The 15,707-nt window shown below is 53.7% G+C and overlaps 4 protein-coding genes across 4 annotated transcripts; 2 read left to right on the plus strand and 2 right to left on the minus strand.

The window, feature by feature from the left end:
* Nucleotides 1-1,045: 1,045 nt before the first annotated feature.
* CPAR01_01879 (AT hook domain-containing protein) lies at nt 1,046-3,097 on the minus strand (the record flags this gene model as incomplete). The annotated part of the gene is made up of 1 exon (XM_060486167.1): nt 1,046-3,097. One exon carries the CDS (start codon nt 3,095-3,097, stop codon nt 1,046-1,048), a length of 2,052 nt encoding a protein of 683 aa, XP_060353495.1.
* Nucleotides 3,098-3,486: 389 nt separating this feature from the next.
* CPAR01_01880 (uncharacterized protein) lies at nt 3,487-6,290 on the minus strand (the record flags this gene model as incomplete). Its single annotated transcript, XM_060486168.1, has 3 exons — nt 3,487-5,627; nt 5,680-6,092; nt 6,148-6,290. 3 exons carry the CDS (start codon nt 6,288-6,290, stop codon nt 3,487-3,489), a joined length of 2,697 nt encoding a protein of 898 aa, XP_060353496.1.
* Nucleotides 6,291-7,095: 805 nt separating this feature from the next.
* On the plus strand, nt 7,096-7,695 carry CPAR01_01881 (uncharacterized protein; the record flags this gene model as incomplete). The annotated part of the gene is made up of 1 exon (XM_060486169.1): nt 7,096-7,695. One exon carries the CDS (start codon nt 7,096-7,098, stop codon nt 7,693-7,695), a length of 600 nt encoding a protein of 199 aa, XP_060353497.1.
* A 1,384-nt stretch (nt 7,696-9,079) lies between these two features.
* On the plus strand, nt 9,080-10,640 carry CPAR01_01882 (uncharacterized protein; the record flags this gene model as incomplete). Its single annotated transcript, XM_060486170.1, has 2 exons — nt 9,080-9,384; nt 9,443-10,640. 2 exons carry the CDS (start codon nt 9,080-9,082, stop codon nt 10,638-10,640), a joined length of 1,503 nt encoding a protein of 500 aa, XP_060353498.1.
* Between the last annotated feature and the right edge of the window lie 5,067 nt (nt 10,641-15,707).

Consider the following 15,707-nt stretch of genomic DNA (forward strand, 5'->3'; position numbering starts at 1 on the left):
CTCTCTCAGTGACTGAGTCCGATGTGAAAAATTTGCCCCGCACCAAAAATGAAGAGTGCCAAAGAGGCGCGGGGTTGCCCATGTCCACCTTACACCTTGGACGGTGTACTACGAGTATGGTACATACTCAAGGTAGGTACTTAGCAAACTGACATAATTCAACGATGACGGGACGCCAAGGGGCCGGGATTGGTGGGTTGTGGAATGCTCAAATCGCGCAGTCTCATTGGCCAATGACTGCCCTGCCGTTTCCTTCCAGATGGCGCCTTCATCTTTTCGTCGACAGGGGACCGACCGCTGACCGTGCGTGCTCCTGAACGTTCAACATCCAACTTCAACCCTGCCCGTCACCACCATCCGCTCTCAGCTCATCTCATCCTTGAAGAGCCATGATAGCGTTCGCCTTCGAAAAGCGGCATGTCGGCGCTGCAGAATCCATTTAGTCGTGCCGCCTCAGACATGCAAAAGCGCATGCCAAAGGACGGTCCACCAGAATCCCAAGTGACTACCCCTCCATCACCCCTCTTTCCCAATGGGGTTCGTGGCATGTCAAAAGTCAATAGAACCATCGCGCTGCTGCACGGCGGCTGATGGTGCCATTTGCTTCCCATTCCTTCAGTATGACTCAGCTGGATTCCAAGCCACATGTGTTGCCAACTTGAATTTGCGAAAAAGAAATCTAAAAAAAATCTGGAGAGGCCTTTGGAACCGCCCAAGCGCATTATCATTGTTTCGTAATGTGATACCGCAAGACATCCTGTCTCACTCGATGGTACCCAACTGCGAATGTGGTCAATGGAGGCGTGCTGCATCACCCGATAAAATAGCCAATCGGCCTAATTGACCTGACCGAATACCCCCGAAACATGAAGCATAAGGTACTGCGTGTCATCCGGATGCCACCCGAATATTCCCTATATCGCTTGCCCTCTAACGCCTGTTGCCCATGTCATTGGGTATCTTGTGAGAAAATGAGGTAAAAATATCACAGACCATGGCGCCGTCCATCCCTTGAAAACCGCTGTAAGGCTCAATCGATGCCCCGTCACTTTTTGAGCGACTTGAGCAACGGCGCAATCCTCGACCTCTTGCTCAGTCCCACCCGATAGATGGGCTTCGTCGCCGACAGGGGCGCTGGCGTCGACAACCTCTGCTTTCCCTCTGCCTTACCCGCCGTCCCAGATTTGTCGCCATCCGCCTGCGCAGGAGTCTCTTTCGTCGCCGCTCCTTTCCCCTCTGCTGCCGCGCTCTTTTGCGGTCCCAGTCCGTCGGAACCAGACTTGCTGAGCGCCGCATTAGGCGTCACTGGCTGCAGCACCCGATCGCTGCCGCCCTGTTCTCGGGGCCCGCTACCCGCATCTGCTGTGCAACCTTCCTGCTGCTGCGCATCGACGTGCTCGCCGCGGCCCTTGGAGTGCTTTGCCGCCTTGCCTGATGGGGCGTCACCCGCATGCTCCACTTCAGGTGCATGCGGCTTCTCAGTCGCTTGCTGCACGCTTTCTGATGCGTTGTTGTCTGCCTTCTTTGGCCGCCCGCGCTTCTTCTTGGTGGTCGTCGGTGTGGCTGCCGTTGCGGCCACTGTTCCTGCGGCAGCATCCTTCACGGTCTCGCTTGTATCGGTAATCTGTGGCATAGTTGAGGTCTCGGCTGGTGCTGGGCTCTCTGATATAGCCGTATCCGACTTTCTCGGCCGTCCTCTCTTTTTTGGTTTCGTCGTACTCGTTGAAGCGGGCTCTTTTAGGAAAGCGGGCTCCTCGAGGGGTAATTGCGCGGCTGGGCCCATATCAGCCACGGGAATCTCAATCTTCCCTGGCATCTCAGCCTCGTCCTGTCGGCTAGAGTCACTACCTCTCCGTCGACTGACACGAGGCTTGTACGATTCTCGATGGAAACCAATGTCGTCGGAATCCCAGCCTTCGTCTTCCCGGTGAGACTCTGTCGTCTGTGGCGGTTCGTCCCTCACGTTTCTTCTTTTCCGACGGACCGATGCTGCAGATATGATATCCGGGGATGATTGTATCTCTATTGTTGCCTCTGGATCGACTGATGCCCCGAAACCTTGCTGAGTCTGCTCTTGAACCGTGTCCAGTGTAACATGGCTTTCGGCATGCGCTGGAGGCAAGCCAATCGCTCTCGTCTGGCTCGGCGTAGAGTATGCGATAGTCGTGGCCCCGCTGGACCTAGCCGCAGCTTGCATGGTCGAAAACGGCTGCGTAGGTGTAGGTGCTGGATCTTCCGGAGACGGGCCAACTGAGTGGTATTCATATTCCAACTTTTGGCTTGCGCTCAGTGTTTGGGACTCGATGTACATCGAAACAGGCTTCTGGCCAGAGACGAGGTCGCCAAACGACGGTACCGCGGCTGCGTGTGGGACCACCACCATGTCAATGTCGTCTTCCTCGGCCGGTAACGACGAGTCCGGGTTCCTGAGTCTGGCCCTCTTCCCGTTCTCCATCCTCGCGACGGCCGGGGTAGTGTCGAATGGCTGCGTGGAGCCCTGTGAAGGCATATCGATAGCCACCGGAGACGTGAACTCCACGTTGTTCACTCGCTTTCTTTTCGTCCCGCTGGTTGAGGTTCTGCTCTTTGCGAGACTGGCGAGAGGCGCTCGGCCGTCCCCGACGGGGCTGCTGGGAACATCCCACATATCGTCGGGAGTTGCATGAGCAACAGTCATCTTGGGCGACGCTGTGACTTCCGTAAGGTCCACCACCTCTGGTTCCCTTTCCTCGGCGCTGTCCAACCCCGCAATGAGGTCGCTGGCTGAGGTGAGCGAGGAAGTACCGGTGTCGTTCCTCTCCAATTGCGGTCTGTCCGCTACTGGCATAGCTGGTATAGAGCTGGGCGCTGCACCGTTGGATAAGGAAGATTCGTCTGGTTTTCGCAACGTGTCGCTGGCCACTGCCGCACGCTGTTGCTCAGTGTAGATGGCCTGGAAGAACTTAGGGTCGGTAGAGTTGGTCGCGACACTAAAGGGGTCGGAGGAGCGGTCTTGGCTCGGTATCGCGGAAGTCGTAGTAGGTTTCGAGGGACTGTTTGGTGATTCGATATCATCGTCGGAATCGTCCGAGTCCGCGATGATTCGGGCCGGAGCCATTGTCGCGGTGTGGCGAGAAGATCGCGACGTGGGGAGGGTCGAGGCACGCGCCTAGCTCGGGGGCGAATTATGAAAGGTACTGTTGTGTACATGGACAAAGTTCCCCTCAACATGCTAGAGTGCTATCGTTATGGCGGAATACCCTTTTCGGATAACGCGATATCACGTGATGCGCTATATACATATTATGCTACTATATGATTTCCGTGAGTCGGGTGTCCGGTCCCTCGAGTCTAGCCGTTCTACCTAGCCCGGATCACTTTAACACTTCGTTGAACCCTTCAATGAGGTTCTTAGCTAGAGGAAGATAAGACCAGCCAGCAGGATCTCCAGAATTTGACTTCCTTTTGTTCTCAATCAGGAGGCAAGTTACGGATTCGCTGACTAAACTACTCAATCTCTTCTATCCTAGGACGCTTCGTATTGACAGAAGGGAGTGATCGGTCTTGGTCGATGGTCAAGCCTGCCAGTCTCCCAATACTTGGTTCTCCCGTGTTGTATTCCGAAGCGACCATGGAGGACAGTTGCCAATTCTCCAAACTTTCAATCACATCTCGAGCGTGCTGCTGAACTAGACCATCATTGTCTGTGACTGCAACGTATTTCAGAGTCCGCGTAATGTCCTCCCGGCTCTGGTCGGTCAATCCGAAACCGAGCCTCCTACCTGATTGTTTGGCAGCATCAAGGGCCTTGACGAAGCCCAGAACAGCCAAGATGGCTGCACGCCGGATGATCCCTTTTTCGATTTCCCGCTCCAGCGCCAGCACATTGATGCAGAGGTCCACTGCGATGGACACGAGGTCAGGCCCAATGCCCGCAATATTGGTTTCGAGGCCGACGGAGAAGATCGAAAGAGCAGATGCTCGCATACGGACGTCTTCGCTGCCTCTCTTGCTCTCCCACCCCTCAACAATCTGGGTCAGTATCTCGTTCTTGGCCAGCTCTTCGTCGGTCAGATCATCACTGAGATCTGGAACATCCCCTCCCCACGCATCCTCCGCCTGCTTCTTCTTCATGTCCTGCAGGCGTTTTTCCCGGGACTGCTTTGCCTCCGTCTTTGGTCGATGACCTCGCCTTCCAGCAATCGACAGCAACGTTTCAGACACACGCCTCGCAACGTCACCGGCAAAAGTCTCGCCGAGGCGCTCAATCACTTGAACCAAGGCCTCTCCGAAGCGTAAGCGGACATCCGTTGACGAGGTTTCCTTCGAGTCCAGGTAATGCTCAAGAATATCCTGTGTAGTTGCTTTGGGGTGTTTGTTCGCCAGTTGCGTCAGAAGCTTCACAACCCGGAGATTGATAAAGTCTTCGCTGTCTTGAAGTAGAGACGAAAGGAGAACGAGGGTGGCTTGCACGTCCAAGACAGAACTATCAGAGGCCACTAGGCCCGATATCAAGTTGATTCCCTCGGAGCGGATCGGCGGAGGATTATCTGCTTGAGTAATGTACTCCAGCGCAAGCTTGTACGTTCGCCTGTCCTCAATCTGCTTATCGGTAGGCACAAAAGCGCCCTCTTCTGCGGGATCGATAGCCTCACGGTATCTTAGTAAGAGCGTCAGGTTCTTCGCTGTAGGAGAAACTTCAGGGCGTCCCGCTGCGCCAAGTTTAGCAAGGGACGTTTCAAGAGCTTGTAGAACTTCAGTCTTCAGGTTTGACTTTTTGAAGCTTGGGGCTGTGATGACTAAGTTGAACAAGCTTAAAGCAACCGCGATGATGTCGTCAGACTGGTCTTGGAGGCCGCTGGGATCCAGGATCTGCGCCACCAGCTCAGTAACTTGCGTTACGCGGCTGATCAGCTTGTCTGGGATTTGTTCCAGCATCTTCTGCAAGATTGTAATCTCGAGAAGTTGCTTGATATCACCCTGAGCCTGGCTGTCTTCCGCTTTGGTGAGAATTTCTGGCTTTCGGGTTGTGACCGTTGATTGGAAACATCGGCCAAGGAGGTCCAGAAAGAAGGTCGATGTTTCTTCGGGTGTGCAACTCGCCGTCAAGAGACGTATGAGAGCCTCGGAGCGTGTCTGGATCTCAGTCCAGTCTAGTTCTGGGGCTTGTGATCCCTGGCCCAGCCGAATGGCACATATTTGAAGATCGCCGTCAGAATTCGATTGATATCGCCACTGTGGTGTTTTGGTATACTCTCCTTGATATAGCAGGTTATCGACGACCTCATGTAACTTCGACGCCGAAACACTTAGTTTCAGAAATGTGTGAAGCAATGATCTCGATGGCTTCGAATATCGGTCCTCGGTTCTTTTGTTGCCCTTGCTCTGACACGATATAGCCCATAGTTGTGCGAGAACCGGGTCAAGCATTCTTTTGGTCTGTGCTGGGTACGGTGTGGAGTTAATCATCGACGACATGCGGCGCAATGTGATGAAGAGATCGTCGGCAGTAACCAGGACGGCCTTTTCACTCAAATCAACAATCTCGGTTTCTTCGGTTTTGATGTGCAGCGCAACATTGTTGCTTTTGCGAGATGGATCCAAGTTGCGCAACAGAGGCTCAACAAAGACATTCCACCCAGGTGTTCCTGAAGCAGCGTCAGCATGGCTTCTAGCCTCTGGATAAGGCAAGGCTACTACCTGGTGCGCCAAACTGTTTCCTACCCAGTACTCCAAACATGATAATCTGTGCCGCTGCTACACCAAGTTCTGCCCCTTCGTTTCCATCCAGCAGCACAATCAACTGGGGCGCAACCTTTGAGAACCAATCTTCAGGTGGTACAGTTGCTGGTGGGGAGGTGAGAATACGAGTGACGACAGCCATGGCTTCCTGGGTGATATTGGCGCCTCTTTTCTGAGGAGTGGCTGCCTCGGATGCTTTAAGGGTGCTGCTCGGGTGCACTGAGAAGATGAACTCCATGGTTCCTCTCACGCCGTCAGGTCGGAGAGGAACCAGGGTCAGTATCTTCATGAGCTCTGGTCGTAGCCATTCTGGCGCAATTTTCGGCTTGATCAAGGCGTTCAAGACAGGCAGTAAGTTCCAAGAGCCATTCCTAGTCCCTCGTCAGAAGGTTTCGCCTGACATGGGGCCTCACTGCACCCACGTACCCGTCGATGAGCTTTTGAAATTCTTCTTGGGCGGCTGTTCGAGAAGCAGCGTCGGATGACGGATCAAACGCCCGCTTACCGGTGCTGAGAATTTCGTCGGCTAATTTGGAGCGAGGGTCCTTTTCAGGTGTGTTTGGTTCCATCTTTGCTGGATGCAGAGTCGAAGATATTGGATTTACACTTGCTTTAGTAATTCAGCTTCGGGAGGCAGTAAGGTGCATACAGTGTGTATCTATTTTACACTGTCTGTCTCTTCCGAGTGTCACGTGTCTGCGCGTGCGCGACTACACCTTACGCGTCGTGTCAGTGCTCCTTCCCCTTCGTCTGGCACCCAGCGTGACCTTGGATTTCCACCTCACTTTTACAGCTCGGTTCCTCCTCAACACCTGCTGAAAAGCCAGCTTGACGCGTCTTCAACAGCAAGAATCACCACCGGATACGCAGCTTCCACCGGAGAATAATTCGAGATACGACCTTGGAAAACAGCTGCGTGCGCCTCGTCGCAGTCGGCAAAAGGAAGTTCTCTCGCCTGACATCCACTGCAACTGGACAAGGGCTCGCCTTCGCACGACACCTCTCCATCAGTTCTCCGACTCTCATTTTCCTCGGAATGTCTATCGTAGACCTCTCAGCCAGGGCTGACACCCCGTGATGCGTCGCATCTCTACCTGAATCAGGACATTGAGCTTGCCGCGGATGGAATCATCATGGCTTATGGTTGTCTATACCAGACAATTCAGTCCAGCTGAGAGAATGAGCTTCGGAACTTAACCCTAAGTATCCTTTTGGTTCAAGTCTTGCGCCCGCAGTCGTCGAATCTGTCTTTTAAATCCGCCCTGCTCCTCGATGCTACGCCGCTGAAAAGCGGTAACGCACTCGAGGGTCGTGGTGGATGGACTGGCAGGGAACACATTCCAGTCACCGTTTGGTGCGCGAAAGGGGGTTACTATGAGTCGTATGGGTAAGAGCCTCTGGTCTGAGGCCACTCGTCAGGACCTATCCGCTGGAACCAGAGCTCTGGCCAAGAATAGGTCGCCCGGAGAAGATGGCAGACTCGGCTTGCGGGGTCGAGCTGGCAACAGGCTATTGTCTTGGGGTGTTGCTACGGACAAGCGGAAGGAGCATTGCGTTTGCCACGAACGGTCAACATCGAAGTTTCAATCCATCTACAAGCAGCCTTGGACTCCACTCGCCGGTCGTACGAAAGTACTGCGATGTTTCCAGGCCTACAAACAGAAACTTTTCGATCTGACGAATCTCATCGCCACGCCCAGCTCTCGGCACCCACTTGTTCAGTACACCACCCCAGGACTCACTCAGCAGCCAAGAAATTGCCAGCATCAGACTCAGCAGCCAGTCGGCTTCTCTCCGAACCACACCCACGGCAGTTGCCACGGATGTGACATGTCCGCATGTGATCTGGCCAGGCGCATCAGCCTCCAGTCGTGGGTTCTATCCCACGGCACCGGGGGACGCCAAGTCCACGTTGATCCCGCCGGGACCCAACAGATGCCCGGTGATGTTGCTCTAGCAAGAAGCACCGGATGAGAGCGCGGTTTTTCATGGATGTCTTTTGTCCGCGCGGAATGCCCTCCATTGCGTTTCAAGCACGGAGAGGAAACAAAAACTAGTCCAAGGAGGTCGTGCGATTCAAACGGAGAGAGCTTCCGCCGAATGCCTGAGAGTACACAGACTGGGATCCAATTCGCCGAACTCCGGGTGGCTGTGTAAGTGACGGTTGTGGCTCGTGAGTGGGAGACAACTCGGGCGACACACGCAAAGGCTCTGGGTGGGAGGGATGGACTGGCTGAACAGAGTCTGAAGCGATACCGGGACCCATCTCGTGTTGGAGTCAAAGTTTTGTGCTTGTCCGGGATCGTGGAAGACCTGCATTGGTGGTCTATTCCCTGCCTCACCTAGGCCTCGGCACTCGTTGGACGAAAAAGGGCAGGCCTATGGACGGCAGTCCTGGTTGCCGTCTCTCCAGAAATGGCGAGATTGGCAACCCCCTTAACGCCTGGGGATAAGTCTAACCAAGATCCCCCAAGAGACAATTGATTCGGGTGCTAACATGGCTCAGGGCTGGGGACGGGAAATGAGTGGAGGGGAAAGGAGCTGGGTATACCATGGGTTGGTGCTATGCGCTCTGGGGTTTGATGACTGATAAAAAGAGAAACAGGAGATTGATCTAGACCACGGCGTCCAGACCTGATTTGAGGAATTTTTGAAATATCACAGCAGAGGCTTCACGGACAATCCTTGAAACGGACGCTGTGCACCGAAGAGAAGCATTTTATCTGACCTCAGACCAAGGGGCATCCCAATTATTCAGTGCCATTTCGATTGTGGCTCTGGGCTGCAGTAATCGCAGGTTACGCGCAGCTATTCGCTACAGCATGTGCTTATAGCCCCACCTAAGAAGCTTGATTCGCTGCCCCATTGTAGATCTGAAACCCACCAATGTGTCAATCCCGGACTACGCTCTTCCCAGCCACTTGACGTCACAATCTGCAAGCTAACCAGAACAGGCTTCATCTCACAGCCAACTCAGGGCAACTGGGAATCTGGGACAAGAGAAACAATGGGCTGCCACCTGCTATCTACGGAGTGCGGTCTACCTTAATTGAGCAGAGCTAAGCACGGTCATCACGCCTAAAGAGACTAGGTGGGAGACAACAACCGCCGATCTCAACATTCTCCCACCCATTCTTTTCTTTCTCTTCTCCGCGCCACAGCCGTTTCTTCCGAACAACCTCAGCACGGAGTAGTCGGTTTTGTTGGTTCTGGGCTGGTGCCTCGAGTTATTCCTCTGTGATTATCGTTGCCATTGTTGCATCTCTAGCTGCTGTCACCGCTCGGGACTGACATCATCGTCGCTACCTTACCAAACGCGGTGATCACAACATCGCAAACCACACAATCCCATTCCGCCATGGCCCTGTTCCGTGCAGCTCTGCTGCCTCTGGCGCTCCTCCCAGCCGTTCTGGCTGCACCTGCACCGGTCGATCCCGCCCACCCAATGATCACACCCCCGCCGACGCGTGTGAAAAGAGAGCCTAGCTTGACGGACGACATCGACAGCTATGTCCACAGTATCCTCGGTGATGCTTCCTCCTGGGTAGCTTCTGGCATTCCTGCATTCTTCCAGGGCTTCCCAACTGGCACCGCGGTCCTCAGTTCTCTCGGCATCAGCGATGGTGACCTGGATGCAAAGCCTACCCAGATCTTGAATCTACCGTGAGTGTCGACAACCTGTCGCTGTGTTTGTTTTCACAAGCTAATTATGGGTTTGCAGGGCCTACGGAAACTGGACCGACGAAGGATGGAATGTCCGCATTCACGGCAACGTCTTCAAACAGCCCAATATTAGCCAGTCCAAGGTCGACGACTTGGCCAATGTTTTCCTCATCGATGTCGACATCAAAGACCTGCCTGCCGACCAACAAACCCAGGCACGCAATGTCACCGAGTCCATTTTCGTCGTCCAGCAAGATGACCAAAATGTTACCATGAACTTCGTTAACGACGTCTCCGTGAGACCTGGTGCCAGCGGAGGAGCCGTCAATGCTCGTGGCGGCGCACAATCGATCAATTTGCCCTACTTGACAACGGCCGAAGGTGACTTTGACGCGTTTGTCAAGTTGCGCAACACCACAGGCTCGACGGGCGGCCACATGTTGCCAGGCAATGCCACATCGTCAATCCAGACTCTCAACATGTACGCCAACGGCACGTTGACGGGCAACGCGACAGCCTATCTCGTCCCTCCCACGGGCTTCACCATCATCTCCGACATTGACGACATTCTCCGCGTCACCAAGATCTACGAGCCCAAAGAGGGCCTGCTCAACTCCTTTGCGCGCCCCTTCACCCAGTGGGAGAACATGCCCCAAATCTACGCCAACTGGTCGGCATCCATCCCCGACTTCCACTTCCACTACTTGACTACGACCCCCGAGCAGGTTACCCGCAACTACATGGAGTTCATCTACAAGACGTATCCCCTGGGCAGCTTCGACACTCGTCCTCTCAACTTCTCTGATATCTCAGCGACGCTGTCCATCCGAAGATTCCTGCTTGACAAGATCTTCCAGACTTTCCCGCAGCGAAAGTTCGTCCTGGTAGCCGACACGACCAACTCCGATGTCATGAAGGCGTATCCCGCGTTGTACAAGGACTACCCGGGCCAGGTCCAGTGCATCTTCTTGCGAAACACCAGTGCCACCGACTCTGGCAACAAGTTCCCCTACAACACCGAGGGCTTCAAAGACATCCCTCAGAACAACTACATGTTCTTCAGAGTGCCAGATGACTTGACAAACCTGGACATTGTAAATGGGCAGTGTTATAATGCCACTATCCCGCAGAACGTCACTTTCAAGACGCAGGGCCTGCCGTTCGGGCTGGGCAACGCAGCTGGATCTCTGACGCCACCGAGCACGTGGGCGGTGGCCGTCGTCATGTTTGGTATGAGTTTGGCTGCCTTGTTGTAGCGGTAAGAGGGAGAGGAATACAATGAACACACACGAGTAATGTTTTAAAGAGGAATAAAGATTTCTAGTTTCACATCATGTTGCGGTGTAGGCCCTTTCACCGCCTGTGTCCTGTCTTGAAATATAACTTTTTTACGATATGCACCATCATGACACGAGCACGGCATTTCTTTCCCACCCCCAAAGTGAAGTCAAGCTAGACAAGTGGCCTATAAGCGTTCATCCCACCGCCAATGCCACTCGTCGGAGTTGAAGCCGGGCGGTATGAGTGTACGGTTTTGTGTCGCGGCCCGGCTGAGGCTGTGCTGCAGATTTTGGGTTTTCTGGTAGGTAAGGAAGGGGTAGGAAAGGGGAAATTGGTGGCACTTTAGTGGACGGCATTGAAACTCCGTCGGGCTTCTGGCGAGAGGGAGTTCTGACGACTTAGCATCGGGCTGTCTGTCACTGCTAGAAAAGGAGAAAACCTTCCGGGTTGCGACTTTTGCGCCGTCGTATAATTCGCATTTCCGCGGTAGAGTCTGCAGGTGAACCAACGCATATAAGATACATGCCTACCTGGTACGTACATGCATACAAACTCCATAAACGTACAGCCGAAACCGACTCTGGGATGCTGGTATTCTTTTTCCTCCCTACCACGCCTACTTGTAGACTTATACATTGGTTAGATGATGCTCACTCCCTTCCTCCCTCCCTTGTCCATACGTTCGTCGTCGCCCCTACACTCATTAACAGAACCAATGAAGGTGCATGCGCAACTCTTACAGCCCATGGAAACCTCAACACTACTGCTTATTTACGTGCCAATGAACGCGGGTTTGTTTACTGAACAGTGACGAGGCTATATGTAATACGAGCAGTCGGGCATGTCGGTTCTTTGCCGCCTACCTCATCTTAACCGATATCTTTTTTTGTAGGCAAGCCCCCATGTGAAAGAGGGGAAACTGGCCCGAAAGGGATGATGACATGACTTGAGGCGGATCAGTACGAGCACCACCAGTGTACCAGACAGCAAGCTTGGGTATAGAGGAAATCCCATAACCGTCGGAAACCGAAAACAGCTTCTTTCTTTCCGAGCGAGGTGCCTCGGGCCATATGCTCCGGGCCGATGAAATCGACCTGAACTTCCGGGGGCGAGAGTCGGGACGGGGGAAGGAGGTGGAAAAGACCAATGTGGACGCAGGATAAACGGCCTCGCATATCGGCTGCCTTGTCGCCGCCGCCGCCGCCACCACGTTATACACGCAACGCGAAGAGGTGCTGCGCCCAAGCTTCTAATGTCAATGGGGAATCAGATTAGTCAGGTGGGGGAGAAGAATAAGGAGCGGTCGATCGAAAGAGGCTGACAGGCATCAGCTGGGTAAAGTGAAGGTACTGTAGGTGTAGACGACGAAAAAGGTGGAGAGCCCTTTTTTTGTCAGAGGTTGGGGCGGGATAGGATGTCATAGGCTGGTGTGGAGGAGGGGATAGTCTGTAGATGTGCGTAGGGTTTGACATCAGATGAGATTGATTGTCAAGGACGATGAATGAGTCGGAGTTCGGATAAGTCCGTGGCGAAAGAGTCACGTTAGTCATCTGTGAGACTGTAGACTGTAGACTGTAGACTTTGTAGATGTATGGCGTATTGCATTCATCGCGTACACGTAGACAGCTAGCTAGTGGCAGCATCGTGAAGGAAGCCTCGTATAGAGCCGAAAACGACGTTGCCGTCATCGATAGCGTCAAGTGGCTGCTGGTCGTCGCATCTCACCTCACCTCGCCTCTGCCACTGTCTCTGCCTTGTGCCGCACAATAGCTGTGGTAGTCGTCGCGTGCGCCCGCCCCCCCCCTTCTTTCCCCTTATGATCTATCACAGCCACGATGCGTGCTGACATGGCTGTCTGCCTGTACTGGAAGAGTTCACCGCATCTTGGCAACCCACCTGACCTTATCGCGATTCAAGTGTGTGTTTGAATGCTTGGCCGCCACCCAGGGTCCTGATTTTGCTGCTGTGTGCCAGATAGTATCCCAAATATTCGACAATGTCTGGGTACGGTACCTTTGACGTGAAGGTATTTACGGAAAGGCGGATACCTGGTGTGGGACCATTTTCTAACGGTCGCGCCCAGATCAGACGGGATGCGCGCAGGGGTGAGGGGATGGTATGGGAGGGAGTACGTATTTGACGGAAAAGGGATATCAAGTCGCAACCGAAAGGGCGGGTTTCGGGGGTCTAGCGATGGTTGCGTTTGCCGTGTACGGTCAAGGTGTAATATTAGAAAAGTTGTGTGTGGGAAATGGAAATGAGAGACTTGACTTGGGTGGTGAAGGTACGGAGTACCTGGAAGGGGGGAGGTCCAAGAATCTCGGTCCAATTGAGAGCTCCGGTGACATTGCGGATCCGGGTTGTCGACCCCACCCGGCCGCATGTGGTCTGTGTCACCTCAACTCCACAGTCCCACCGTTCCGTCTCGTCGTTTCTTGGTGTGCCGTCCATCTCCAGCTACCACAATATGTACGCCCAAACGTTGAAACAAGCCACCAGCAACAACACCACCGAATCCTACACTATGTGCTTCTCTGATAGTTCAGTCCTGCAGTCCAGACTGTCCAGTCCACCTCGTCCACCACCCTCCACCGGACCAGGCTCCTGACTCCTCCCTCATCCTCGGCTTTACCTGCCTGCCCTTGCAACCCCCTTCCCTGTTCGGTTTCTGCCTGCCGGCGGATGGTGGGTAGTTACCAACTTGCGCGAGTCGATTTGCAGCATATCTTGCGGAGCTATCCAAGCCGCACTTGGGGTCTTCTACATCATCCTTGCTCCCTCACTATTGACGATGTCAGTTGAGACATGAACCAGCATGAAAACGGATTGGCGCTTGGCTGTGGCGCTTAAGGCGATGCCGTTACAGCGTCACTGATACCTACCAGAGGCCATGACCGCTATTGAAACAGGCTGACTTTTCTGACAGAGCCATGGAAATGAGCGCATTACCCCATTACCTAGCTATTCACGCTATTGTTGCTGGTCAGGCCTCTCCTCCTTCACTGCATTAGCACCTGTCGGTGTTCCCATATCCCCGTTTGTGTTACCGTGACCACGTTACCGCCTTGAGTGAAAAACAGCCCCCAAAGACCCCAAATGACCCTTGGCCCCCTTCTCCAGAGTCCAGATACCTATCTAGCCACCTAGCGCATCGAGTGACATATCGCTAGTCGCCTTACCTAAGTCGCTCACGATCGGTTGTCTTTAGTCTGTGCTGTTCATGAACATCATGTCTTGGCATGACTAGATGGCTACCCTTACTATCATGAGTCGCTCTACTTCCTATGCTCAAGACGATTCATTTTGTTTCATGATATGCATTCTCAAAGTCCTGCGAGTGCCTCCTCAGATCTCAAATTGGGTTTCCTGATTTAGAAGGCCGGTGATAGGCAGGTCTCACTCACAATACATAGTGCTTGCCTGTCTCTGTTCCACGAATACATTTGCCCCTTGATGTCTCCAATTTCCAATTCTACGTGGGCAAGCGAGACCGAGACGGAGACGTTAGCATAGCAATGGAAGGCAGCAAGGCTTATTGCCAGTTTCCCAAAAGGATACGGGTTTAAGACAATGGTACCTGAGGCCGCGCATGGCAAGCATTCTGAGAAATGAGCTTGGCACCTTCCGTGCCAATATATCCTTGTCGTCTTATTGCATTTCTGTCATCTACGGATGCAGTGCAGTTCTTTCTTGTCCACTGCCCGACTCCAACTCCAATCCAACACCAACATCAATGCCTGACGTCGAAACGGTCAACACAAACCCGTATTGGCTCCGAATCGTATTCCATGCCCTCCCTTCCCTGCCTTGCCATCTATCTCCGTTAGCAACAGCATCAGGCAGGCGACCTGTCACAATACATGACTTGTTAGCCACACCAGCAACCTCGGATCATCTTTCGCATACCATGCAGCTGCGTGAGGAGCCAGCAAGCTAACGAGCATCAGCATGACCTTGACCTTGTCGACAACATCCAAGAAAGAAAAGAAAAGTGGTAGCCTCGGAGGCAAAGTTAGTTTCTTTCATGAGCAGACAGACTCGTTTACTGGTCGGCCATCTCCAATCACATCTTGGCGATTGAGCATATCCCATCGGCAGGAGGATTTCCAACATCATAGTCATGCCATCGAATGACTTGCTTCACCCTTCAATACTGTACCACGAGGCACACACCCCCGAACTTCCGCTGCAGGTGTTCTGATGAGATCATCGAGCCGGACCAGTCCAACTAAGCTCGAGTCGTACAAACTTGTCGAATCCGGTACCAGCCTCAGCCCGTATTGGTAGACGGAAACGACAACTGGCTGTGCAACCCATGGTACCCATGCGAAAGACCCTGGCTCTGCTAGCTTGCCGGCATGACTTGGGATCCTTCGCCTGCTACCTACTATCACCACCAACTCGTCTTAGGTAGTGCCCGCCAACGAACGTTGGTTGTGGTTTCACTGGCGATTTGGTTACCCATTCGCAAGGCTCGAGTCGGGCCAATGCAGGCGCCCGTTGACCGCTGAAGGCCGTTTTGCGCTCGAGTCGCAACGGGATGCGCTGACCCCGGCCTGCTGACAACGACGCCGCCTACTTCCGACTTGGTAGACGACATCCGATTCCAGAACCCCGCTTACCCGCGAACCTGGGCCCATGGCATTGGCTGTCTTTGCGGTATTGGAGTAGTTCTTGTCTGTCCAATCAAGACCTACTCACTCCACAATCGTAGGGCCAGGACCACGATCACGATCGCTGCCCATGCAAGGCCACACCCCCAGTGCCTGCACGCATGCCCTTTCCTGGTCGTTGCCACATCGTGGCGAGTTGCTGGCCTGCTGCTCCTGGCCGTTAGTAGGAGTTTCAATCGGTCTCACCTAGCATCCAGAGGGCCAGTTTGCCCGACACCAGTCCTTTGGCACTGCTTTATCGGTACAAGGCCGACTTGACAGGTCGTGGACTGCTGGGAAATGGCCTGCACTATTGAGAATACCCTCGGACGCTACCACATGGCTTTTTCCCGACTCATGTTCGACATGGAAACAATCAGCCACAGGCCG

This window comes from Colletotrichum paranaense, assembly GCF_030867605.1.
Source record: "Colletotrichum paranaense strain IMI 384185 chromosome Unknown Scaffold_2.1, whole genome shotgun sequence".
NCBI classification, from domain to species: Eukaryota; Fungi; Ascomycota; class Sordariomycetes; order Glomerellales; family Glomerellaceae; genus Colletotrichum; species Colletotrichum paranaense.